We start from the raw sequence: 13,252 nt of genomic DNA on the forward strand, positions 1-13,252 counted from the left end.
AAAAAAAAAAAAAAGAAAAAAAAAGATAGTAGGAAGGGAAAAATTAAGGGGGGGAAATCGGAGGGGGAGATGAACCATGAGAGACTATGGACCCTGAGAAACAAACTGAGAGTTCTAGAGGGGAGGGGGGTGAGGGGGATGGGTTAGCCTGGTGATGAGTATTAAAGTGGGCACGTATGGAATGGAGCACTGGGTGTTATAAGCAAACAATGAATCATGGAATACTACATCAAAAACTAATGATGTAATGTATGGTGATTAACATAATAAAATAAAATTAAAAAAAAAACCAAACTAAAATCAGTGAGAATTTACCAAGCAGAATGGTCTTAATGTGTCCTTCACACTTCTAAAGAAGTGATGTCTAAATAAAACTTGGCTTTCCCAATTATTTCCATTATAAAACAATAAGCCCACCACAAGCCTTGAAGAAAACATATATACATAACTTAGGAGTTGCTTTCTTCAGTCTGGAACTTCCTCTCCATTATTTTTGTTCCCTCAATTGCTCCCCCCCACACACACACACACAATATCACAGAAGTATATCTCATCCAGGTAAAAGTAAATACTAAAAATTTCTCTATATACCAAGATAAATGTTTATATACATTTTAAGACTCAAAATTTATTTGGAATTTTAATGTCATTCTCATCTGGTCAGCTGTGCACTGGGTATTCTGAAAGGTTCAGTCAGAATACTACTCTCAGAGTTTGCCTTTCCCAAAGAGCTACAGAATTATTGAGACAGAAAAGAACAACAGCAATCTTCTAATCCAAGGTCTAGTGCTGATCAAGATTTAAATTTCCTTCTAATTTTCTGTTGTGACGACATTCTTGTTTATGTCTCACTGTACAATTGTGCTAAGAGTTCTCTAAGTACAGATGAAAGAGGAGAATTGTTGGATGGATCACAGGGTGTGTATGTATTCAACCTTATAAGGGATTATCAAATTACTCCTCAAAGTAGTTGTACTAAACACCTAAGAATATGAAAGTTATATAAAACATACATAAGGCGAGAGGGGAATATCACTGACTCATGTTCAAAAGCCAACCCAAATTTGTAGTTAATTTTAGTTATTTGCCTATCCTCCTCCTGAAACCTCATTAAGCGGATAGAGACTTTTAAAATTAAATAAACTAATAACAAAAGATTCACCACAGGAGAGTATAATGAATTTGGAAGCATTCAATGGAAAGAGCCACAGCCAAGAGCAGGCAAAGAAAGGGTCTGCAACAAAATGAGTGATTGCCAAGTAAACTCCAGGGAGCTCCAGTTAGCACCACTGGGGGGTGGGGGGGAAGGAGTAAGAAGGGGATGGAAATGGTGGCTAGCTTTTCCATGGTAGCTGAAAAGAAGAAAATGGAGTAAGAAAAGAAAACAAGAAAATGGAATCCCTACTCTACCCCTACCCCCATTCCCATATCTACAGATGACATGCATTCTGGGAACTGACCCCCACATGGCAGTGGAGGGGGAGTGGTTCCTCTCTCAAGAAACTGAACAAATTGCCTCTGTAGGCCCTTCCCCTAAAAGCCAGCCCCAACCTATTCACCCTAAAATGATACCTGCTAGTCAAAAAGCATTGCCCAGTGCTTCCAGTGAGAGTTGGTCAGCCTTCCTGCCAGTCAGCCTTGCCATGGGTAAGACCAAAACAAAGAAAAAAGTGAAACAACCACCCCCAAGGAAGTAGAAATGATTCAGGAAACAGAAAATCACTTTTTCAAAAGCTTATTTTTCTTAGAGTGATGAGAAAAACTTTTGCATCCATGTCTCAGCATTAAAATGTTACAAAAAAGTAATAATCAAAAATGAAGTTCTTGTAAATTAAAATATAACTCCTGAAATAAGAAGTTCAGTTAGAAGAGTCAGAAAACAAAGTAGAAGAAACCACTCCCTACCATACCCCAAAAACCAAAAACATTAAAAAAAAAAAAAAAATCTAGGAGGAAAAAAAAATAAAATTCAGGAGATTCACCATCCAGTGAAGAAAACAGAGTAGCTTATCAGAGAAAGTGTTCCAAAGCTGAAGAAAGACACAAGTGTTTATTTGAAAAGAACTGAGTGCTGAGCATAACTAATAAAAAGGACTCACACCTAGGCACATCCTTGTGAAGCATCTTGTTCCTTGTGTAGTATCAGAAACATCAGGATAAAAAGAAAACTCTGAAAAGTTCCAGATTTTGGGGAGTGGGGGGCAGAAGGGTGGGCAGGTAAAAAAACCTACAAATAAATAAGACTCTGAGAGGCATTAGCTATAACATTAGCAACACCGGATGCTAGAAGATAACAGACGAAAGCTCTCAAAGCTCTGAGAGAAACTTATTTTCTATGTAAATTTCTACATAAGCTAACTATCAATCAAATGTGAAAGCAAAATAAAGACATTTTCAGACATGCAAGGACTCAAATAGTTGACCTCTTATTCTTGTACCATGAAGAAGATAGCTTAGGAAGAATACAAAACGAGGGTGAAAACCAAGGAAATAGGAAATATACAAGAAAATGATGGCACTAACCCAAAAGTCCAGTGAAAAGAAATTCCAAGGATGCAGCTGTACAGCAGACCTAAAAAGCAATGAGTCCACATTAGAACAAGAAATCAGGAAGCTCCAAAGAATGTCTTCTCAAAGAAGAATCATATAAATTCCAGGAAACAGATAAAATGAGTAAGAAGGTAGAAGACATTAGCAAAATGATAAAGATGGCATATGCTTCTTCTCTAAACTTGAAGGAAAAACAAAAACAAAAGGAACACCTCCAGGAAAAACAAAAATTATACAGCAACATCATGATCCTAACATAGATCCATCAAACTACAATGTGGCAATGATTCTGAGCGATTATGTGTGAGAAAAGTAAATCCGTTAAAGCAGATGCTGGGAACTTTCTCCTTCAGATGACCTAGGAGTATGACACTGAACTTTTAGAGAGGGAAATATAATTTTAGCATATCATTGTTTCCTCTTCAAAGATGTCCTTTGCCCTCTCTTCTCTGATTCATTCATTCATTCATTCACTCATTCATTCATCCATCCATCCATCTATGCACGCAACAAATATTTACTGAGCAACCTGCATGCCAGTCATTGTCTAGGAATGGAGATAAAGCAGTGAACAAAGAAGATAAAACCCTGCCCTGGTGGAACCTGGATCCTAACGAGAGATGACTCCTCTTCCAAGAATCTGCTACGGGGTTCTGAATCTGCTACGGGGTTCTAATGCCTACGAAGCTTTCTCTGAACTTCCGTGTTCGGCTAAGATCTTCTTCTTTACTGCTCCTAAAGAATCCTAACTCTTCATAGAGTCGAATTCAGTTTTTATATAGATATTACCTCAATCATGCAACAACAGAAAATTTATTAGTTATTTGTACCTCTACTGCAGAGCACTGCGCCTAGATCAATAAATGTTTTGAACCTTTCCATTCAACTGAACTGTAAATAAAACTGCCAAGTAAAATATAAAGCAATATAGATGTTAACTATTATTTAACAGATGAGGAAGCTAAAGTTCCTGTCAGGTAAATGACTTGCTCAGATCATAAAAACAGTCTGTGAAAGAGCCAAAACTAAAATCCACAGCGCTAGGTTAAATTAAAATAAGTGGCTAAATCAAAAAATGGGCCAAAATGAGAGAGAATAACCTTAGGCCTTTATTTTCTCAGAACTTTTCCAAGTACACAACAAATGTCTAAGACATAGACTCTATTTCTTCCATATGTCAAGGCATAGCTTAACAATTACATAAAGACCATTGTGAAAGCTTCTAATCAAAAATATAATCTACTTTTAAAAAGCTTCAATTTCATAGAGTTGTGTATTTCTACTTTGCAGTATATAATACTTGAAACACATAAATGTTGAGATGTTAAATGACATTTGATATAAAATCTATTCATTTTTAAATGTTTCCTCACAAGGAAATCTTCAGAATTATTCCCATAAATATATTTTATATATTCCCATATTAGACTTTTTCTTTTTAAATTTGAAAACACTAAAAGTAAATAAATAATGCTTACATGAACTTCCATTAGTAACAACAACAAAAAGGCAAGAGGTTTCTTTTTTTATCAGCCAACTTTAACCTTATTAAGGTTAAAGTTACCAAGATACGCATTTGCAAATTTAAGCAAAAAATTAAATTCACATACATATATAACTTCTGTAAAAATAAGAAAACTAATGCAATAGATTCTGTTATTTCACGCATTCCAAGGTTACTGGTAAACACACTTTCTATGGCCTTTCTTTGCTATATGAACATACCTGTTCAATAACCTGTAATACTAAAACTAAATAGAAGTAACCATGCAAATTACAACCTAGCTACAAAAATATAACACTGAATAGATGGAGAGAGTTGTTTTATATTCATAGGACAAGCAGCCAAGGAATTGATCCTGTTTCAGTTCAACAAACATTTATCAAAGCTTTGCCAGATGCCAGCAGCAACTCCAGGCACTTACAATATTTCCAAAATGAATACGTAAAAATGTCCGTCCTCAAGTGGCTTATAACAGGGAAAGGCAACTACAACGATTCTTCTCCTAAACACTCAGAGCTGACCAATTATATGTGATTTCTAGATATCACAGCAGGGTTATCTACACACAGGTTTCACCACACTTAAAAGATGGTTCAAAGCAATGTAATTATTTTGAAAAATAGTCAATTACTAAAATATATGACATCAGGACTTGAGCTGTGTTTGTGAGCCTGATCACAGAAATCAGGAATTTAACTCACATATATTTATAGATGCCCCAACACTCAGAAGTTGAAAGATTCAGTGAATACTAACTATATGTTCATATAGCAAAGATTCAACGAATACATCTATTTAACATCTCATTTACTCATAATGAAACCAAGAGACTCAGAGAAACTTTTATCACCCACTGGAATAGAGAAGAATTTCAACTTCATCCTATCTCTAGTAGCACTACCACTGATAACCACAATTACCATTATCAGCTCAAATGCCAACTTTTTGATCGGCCCCATGTTAAGCAGCAACATTTAAATAGATACAATCCCAACCCTTTGCTGCTCAGCCTCAGTTCCAATCACTGGAATATGCCTAATTAATTCCTAAACCTAATTCTATGCCTTTATCTTTTCCTAGATGTTTTCCGAAGAAAAAGTATAGGTCAAGGTATAAAACCTCTGAAAGATATATTTTGAAGCTCCTTCTTTATCTATTCTGACAATAAGATAATTGGTTTTATGACTTTTAAAATATATGAAGTGCTCATATAACTATTAACAAACTGTCAGGGAATCCTGAAAATTGGTAAGAAAAATGCCAACAACAATAACAAAAAGATAAGCACAAAAAGGAATAAAAAAGCCAATACACATTAAAAAAAGGTGCAAAGTCTACCTACTAGTCAAAATATGTAAAAAGTTAAAATTAATAGTAGTAAAAATTATAATAATAATAGCAGTTAGAATTTATTATTCTCTTTCTTTATGTGTGAATATACAGTAAAGACTTACCTAATTAATTAGTCAACCAATTAGATAAGAAACTACTCAGGAAAACAGGAAAAGTTTCAAAGAGGACACGATATGTGAGCTGGTCCCTCATGGATGCAAATTCACTAGGCAAAGCCTGGGGGTAAGGGAAACCCTCAAAGGTGGAGGAGAGGATAAGTCACTAACATTTACAAAAACACCAAAATACGAATCCAGTTTCTATTCTAGGAGCCATTTCTATTCTAAAGTGCATAATAAAAGTGACAAGTTATGAAACTGTACAGAGAAGAGAGAGGTTAAGACATAAACAGCATTATACTTCAAGCTAAACAGATTAAACTTAAATGTTTTTTAAAAGGTATGTAACTTAATCAGATTTTTTCCCTGTACCTTTAATTTTCAAGGAAACATCTGATTAAAACCAGATAGCAATCGATAATTAAAAATCAGCAATACTTCATCCCTAATGAGATACCTTTCAAAGACAAGCACAATTCTACAAAAAGATGTTACTTAGGTGGCCTTCCAAAAGTCAACCCTTTTAAATCAAAAACTAAAAGAAACTGCCAACCTAGAATTCTTTACCCAGTAATTGTATCATTCAAAAATGAAGTGAAATAACATTTTCACTTATCGCCATCATACCCACATAAAAGCACTAAAGGACATGTTCTTCAAGCAACTGAGAAATGCATAAGAGAATAAGGAACAATAAAAAGCATAAACACTGACAATATAAACAATAAGAATGTCTTGCGCTGTTTAAAATGTATTAAATAGGTACATTAAATTAATAAATTAAAAGAAACAAAGCACATAACAAAAAACAAAAGAGCATATAAACTCTAAAAAAAAAAGTTCCCATACCCTTAGGAAAAAAATGGATTGTTCTGTGACCATGAAAACAATTAATTACTAGAGTGAGTTTTAACAGATCAAGGACAACTGTTTCACTGATCACATTTTTGAAAACCAGCCAATTAATTGATAACAGCCACACCTCTGAAATTCAGACAATTAGAATTATCACTCCAGTGATCATTCCTATAAAATGATCAAATATTTACAATGTCCAGGCATTTTTAAAAAAAGGGATGATACAAATCTTATACTACTAATCCTCCCAATAGTGGTACTCTTTTCTGATAATACACAAATGAAAGAAAAGTAGGATGCAAATATTTTTGAGATTTAACAGGAGCTGTTATCAAGGCAATACGCAGAGACAATACACCTACAGCTCCTGATCCTATCTCGTGCTGCTCTAAGTTCTTTTTCATATCTGGGAATCATACTCTTCCATGCTACCCCACACCCAAAGATAGCTGTTCTGTGAGAATAACAAACTATTTGAAATGTGTGACTCCCCAGTATATTCAGTGGATTCTGTCTTCCAAAAAAAGAATGTAAATGGGGCAAAATATTCTCTTTGATAATGGGTAAAGGAGATTCCTGAAGATAATTATTCATTCATATCCGTATTTTAGAATTAGAGTATACCTTCATGGTTTGTAATTATTGGCAACAAGATAATAAAGTACTTGAATCTAATATTTCCTATCTATTCACAATGGTAACATTAACATTTAAAATCAAGAAAACAGATTTTCTGTTTCACACACTTTTACTTCATATTTCTAATATTTGGTAATTTCAAGTACCAAATGCACTGCGTTTAGCCCTGAAATGATTTTAAAACACTTCTTTAACTGGAGTATAATTATTTTCAATTAAAGCATTGTTCTGCCACTCAAGAATCATCTGATTTACATAAATACTACTTAAGCACCATAGAAATTCTAAAATATATAATTAGAATGTCACAATTCACTTAATTCATTCTGTCAAAACAGGGATTATTTTAATTTCTATTTCACTTCTTTTAAAAGAAATCCTATTTATTTTCTCTAACAGAAAAAAAAAAATTAGTAGGATAAACTTACAACTTTTTCCCCAATCAAACTTGAAAATTATTCTGGTTAACCACAAATTGACTCAAGTAGTTAAGTATTTTTCTGAATGTATTTTACTGAAATATGTCTGACAACATATAATAATGTCATATAGTAATTAGGTTACTGTTCTACAGAATTACAAATTATTTCACTGATTCATTCTTACTCTACATTCACAGATAAAAAAGTCACTTTTGTCCTTATAAATTATCCAAGTAAATTAGATGCATCTCTAGCATAAATTAAACAATTTTGTTAATAGCTCTTTTACTTAGGATTAAAGCATAACCATAAAAAGGTATTATTAAATAACACATTTCACTAACTTGAATTCACACACACACACACACACACACACAAAATTATGAGCTAGCTTTGTCATTTTCAAACATCCTGACAATATTTGGGAAAATAAAGACAAAAATTGTTTTTCAATTATTTCAATTGTAATTCAATTATTTCAATTATTTTTCAGAAACATAACACTTCAATTGTTTACCAACCACAGATTATAACACAGAAACCTTAAAGAAATACCATAAATATTATGTACTTTAAATAAAATTCAAGCCATAACTTACATACTGATTCTAAATGACGAAGTAGAGTACCATGGTAGATTCTCGGTGACTTAACAAAAATTTCCTAACAAATAAATTAAGCAATCATATGACTCTCGAATTTGCCATACAAAGGTATATGGCTGGTTCTCACACCTCATACTAGATCCTTTTACACTGTAAAACCTTTTTTTTTCACACTGATATTTTCTTTGTAACAAAATACTACCTAGTCAGATTCTAAAGTATGAATCTTTAGAAATGAGGTTAGCAAAACAATTTAAAAATACTTACTGTCTTGTTTCGTAATCTAATTATGTCCGAGACAGAGCCAGCGCCACAGTACTCCATAACGATCCAGAGGTCTGTGTTCTTAAAATAACTGCCATAGTACTTTACAACATATGGGCTAAAGAAAAATATACAGACAATTAAACTTAGTTAATTCCCAAAGAAAATTATTTCTTAATCCCAATACAAAGTATTTTCAACATTTCATATTGTTCCAATAAGCAAACTTAATGAGTAAATATCTATTGTACATCAAATTGTCTATATGTAGGGTTCACCAACTGTGCATAATTAGGCTTTAATTCATGGATGAAATTTTAACAGGATTGCAAAGCAGAGGAGGCCCAAGTGCTTTGAGTGATTCCCAAGAAAATAAGGCTTTGTTTTGGCAAAGGACTTAGTCTATAACATAAGGAACAAATGAAAATATTTTAACTAAAGCATTTTAAATGTAAACCTTTAAGGGAGTTTGCATTCAGTCAAATAATAATATTCAACTTTAAAATACTCTATAATTCAACGAAGCCAAAAAAATTATTTTTAATTCTCTTTTATTTGGGCCTCTAAAATTCTAGAAATAAGTAATTACAACTATTTTTGCTTTAAATTCAGATAATTAAAATTAATTTATTTTTTTAAGATTTTTATTTATTTATTCATGAGAGACAGAAAGAGAGAAGCAGAGGGAGAAGCAGGCTCCCCAAGGAGCAGGGAGCCCGATGTGGGACTTGATCCCAAGACCTTGGGATCATGACCTGAGCCGAAGGCAGACGCTTAACCATCTGAGCCACCCAGGCGCCCTAAAATTAACAATTTAAATTATTTCTGAACTGAACTTTTAATGTCTTTCAGAGCAGAATAAACTATGTTTATAGCCTAGTTGTTTTCAGGAAGACTCAGAAAGGGACAAATAGTCACATGTTTATTTATTTAATATTTAATACTTAATATTTACTAAGGGCAAGTATATACACTGATATGTAAAACATCTTGCCCAACTCAAAGAGGCAGAGTATCCATATTCACAGAATACACAAAAAATAAAAACAAGGTAACATAAACTATGTAATAGACAGCTTAAATGCTGTAAGAATTAAAATAAGGAAATGGTAGAGCCAGCAGAAAGAACTTGTAGAAAGGGAGGGATTTGAACTATGAAAGAAAGGTTAAAACTTCAAAATATGGGTGAAGGAGAGATAAGAACATTCTAGAAAAAAGAAAGGCCATGAGCAAAAGCACAAAGTAGAAAGGAAAAAACCAAGAATGGCATGTTTAGAGGACAACTTGTTCAACAGATATTTTTATCCAGTAGCAGTTATCATGAAAAGTGGCAGCTGTGTAAGATAAATAAGAAACAAGAACCAAATTAGCAAAAAATAATAATAAATGGAAAGTATTATAAAAGACGACATCAAGAGACCACTAAAACAAGAGGTCAAAAGAGGACGGTCAGGGAAGACTTCTCAGTAGGGCCTTTAATTTTAGCCAAGTCGTCAAGTCAAGGGTAGAGCAGATTGGTTGAAGCTTAAGGGCTCAAAATAAAAAGGAAGCTACAGGCTAGAATTCAATCCTGTTGTATCCTTCTGCTCCTCATTACCTCTGTACAGACTTGCTCCCAACTGGTCTCCTTGTCAGTTTTCTCCCCCATTCTAATCTATGTTCCATATAGCTGACAAGGTTTTACCTTCCTTTAAAACAAAAATAAAATAAACTGATCATATTGCTCCCCCATTAAAAACAAAACAAAAACAAAAAACCTCCAATGGCTCTCCATTACTGAAAGAAAAAGATCTTAACTGCTTCATATCACATAGAAGACCTTTCCAAGTCTACCTTTCTACCCACATCTCTCATCACTCCCCATCTCACACCTTACATTTGCAGATACACTCAGCTTTGGTAGGTGCTGAGAATGGAAAGTAAATATCAGGAGTTCCTAAGTGTTCACTGAACCACTGAAGAAAAGTGCTTGTTTACAAACAAATGAAACTAATCTACACACCCCGAACTTCAACTTATGGGAAACATAAAAAAGCCTTCTTTACATACACTTCTTTGGGGTATGAGTGCCTGTGTAGAAACCTTTACAGAAGAGTACTGCTCTTACACCTGGCTAAGCATCAGAAACACCTGTGACCCAGGTCCCACACCTTAGGGGTTCTAATTCAGTAGGTCTTCTAAAAGCTCTATGGGCGACTCTGATATAGACCCACAGTTAAACCTCACTCCAGGAGAATAGCCTTCAAAGAGCTTCTTTAAATATTAATGTTCTCATTTAAAATTTTGAAAGTATTAAGTAACAATGAATTCAATTATATTCACTGAAAAGCACATAGAAAACATATATTTTATCTTGCAAGAGTAATCAGCAGTTCTAAGGGTAGGACTGACAGCCCTTATGAAAATTAGGGATTCTAACTTGGGCAGCTACGTGAAGAAGCAACTCTATCTCTCCTTAGGGATGAGTCAAGAGAATGGCTTTGGGGACAGGTAAAATTCTCCCCAAAAAATACTTTGTGGTCCATTCTAATACACAATCAAGTACATGGATCAAGGTCCAACAGTTCTATATCATAAAACATGGCCTCAATAATTATAACCTAGAAAAGTATTCAAGCAGATAGGGCTAAATAGCCACATTAAGGACACATACCTGAATACAGTTTCTATCATGCATTCAACATTCATTCATTGACCCTCTGCTTACGCCAGATGTTCAATATGCAGTGGTGAACCACACAAACACAATTCTGATTCTCAAAGAGCACACACCAGCATGAAATACACTGGTATTAGAGAAGTAAACCCACAGATAAATACAATTACTAACTGTGATTTAAAAGGGGGAGGGGGCTGCCATGAGATAAACTGGCTGAGACTTTATTTTGCATTCATCATTTCTCCAATAAAACTGTTCTTAGTTCATATGAAAGAATGGAGTAACATCCATATTCCATGGTAGTCCCTGACTTGGAAAGCACTAGAGTATATGGAAAAACTTTGAAAGCAGACAGGGGTGAGCTTTAACAACCAAATATCCCCCTTCCATTGAATGGCTGTGGATTACAATTTAGATTTGGAAAAGAAAAAATGCTTAACCGCAAAGGTTTATATAGAATAGTGGCCTGCAATTGGTCATCCTCTGATAGCTTCTACATCAATACTTCTTTTACAATTTTAAAGCACTTACAATATCTTGTAATTACTTTGTCACTGACTTTTATCTGCCTCCCCCAGAAGAAAAGAAGTTTCATGAGGTTAGGTGCCAATCTGGTCTGCTCTCCATTTTATCCTCAGTACCTCCCTTCTTATATGTACAAAAGAAAGCAGTGAATAAGTGAACAAAGGAATAATCACAGAAAAATTAACAGAAGGGACTTAATGTAGGCCTTCCCAAAAGAACAACATTTAAGGTAAGATTCAAAGGTTTGCTGGACGTTAACCAGATAAAGAGCATCCAGGCACCAAGAACTGTCTGTGCAAAGGCCCTGAGGAGAGAAAGAGCAAATCATTCTCAAGAAATCGAAAGATGAGTGTGCCTAGAATAAAGTGAGTGAAGACTACGGTTGAATACAATGTAGTTGCAGACAGAGGCAGAAGACTGATAATGAAAGGCCTCAAAACCAAGGTAAGGAAATTGGGCTTTATTGGATATATAAAAGCAGATCTGAGAAGAATTTTAAGCAGAGCAATAACATGACCTAATGTATACTTTTAAGATTTCTCTGGCTGCCGCATCAAAGCTAGATTGTGGGAAAGCAAATATGGACACAGGTAGAATAATTAGAAGATCATGTTAATCTAAGCATGCAAGAGATTGTACTGTGCCTATCTTTTTATTTTCTGTATTTATGATGCTTTGACATCTGAGACCTGCTGACGAGGCCTCCACTGTCCCTCTCAGGATCAGCTCATTCCTAGAGGTAGCACCTGTGAGTGTTCCCTTCATATGCAATCAAACCAATCAGAAGTCCATACCCCCAACCACCTCCAGGGCCACTGTTTCCCTAACCTCATCAACCCAGAGCCAAATACCAGACAACGAGGGACTGCCCTACACCCCAGAGCCCACTGAAATCATTCTGAACTAACCAATCCTAAACCTGTTTACGCTAGCTCATCCATTCCTTCCCACAGAACCACAATAAAGGCTCTTCCCCATGTTTTCTGCTCTCTCTGTCTGCCTCCTAACTGATCCTGGTGCTTCCCTGTATGTCTTCCCTCACTTTCTTCACCCAATCTTGCATGGCAGGCTTGCATCTCTTGGGATCTGTAAGTATAATAATTTATTTCACCATACCTAAACAATAATAAAACCTACATTTTTAAAAAGAGATGTGGTGAATTGGAGTGGGAGTAAAAGAAACAGAAAAGAGAACAAATTCAAGAGATATATGCAAGGTACACTCAACAGAATTTGATAATGATATAGACTGGCAAGCTAGGAGGCAGTAAGCAAGTCTTCTTCAGTGTTTTATCCCCTGTGCCTCCCTTCAATAGCACACTTAACATAAATTTAAGACTGGCAAATGAAGATTAAAATTTAAAGCTGTAATTAAAAAAAATTACATACATAGGTACAAATATGCTCAGCGAGCACAAGACCTGGGGTTTCTAACTCAGGCTGTTTCCACTGACACAGACGTCGTTCATTCAAATTCATTCATCATTCATTCATGTATCACTTTAAAATAATCAACATTCACTGAACAACATATATGGCCTAAGGGCAGAAGCTAGGGAGAAAAATGGGTAGACTTTAGTGACAAGAAATGCCAGTGAAGGCAATGGGGAATCCCTGAAGAAATTTATGCAAGAAAATAATACAATCAAATAGCATTTAAAGAGGATTATCGTATGCAAGATTGTCGGGCCAAAGGTGAAACCGTTCAGTTCAGTCAGCCAGTTAACTAACTGTATGGTTATTCAGACATCCTAACATCGTTTTTTTTTTTTTTT

The 13,252-nt window shown here is 34.7% G+C and overlaps 1 protein-coding gene across 2 annotated transcripts in view; it reads right to left on the minus strand.

Annotated features, from left to right (window-relative positions):
- STK3 (serine/threonine kinase 3) overlaps positions 1–13,252 on the minus strand; it is a 270,916-nt gene that overhangs the window by 200,084 nt on the left and 57,580 nt on the right. For both annotated transcript variants that reach the window (XM_006730240.3, XM_006730238.3), the window contains exon 4: positions 8,297–8,411. In XM_006730240.3, coding sequence (XP_006730303.1) covers positions 8,297–8,411 — 115 coding nt within the window. The remainder of the gene's footprint in view (positions 1–8,296; positions 8,412–13,252) is intronic.

This window comes from Leptonychotes weddellii, chromosome 4 (assembly GCF_054177405.1).
Source record: "Leptonychotes weddellii isolate Sample4059 chromosome 4, ASM5417740v2, whole genome shotgun sequence".
Lineage (NCBI taxonomy): Eukaryota > Metazoa > Chordata > Mammalia > Carnivora > Phocidae > Leptonychotes > Leptonychotes weddellii.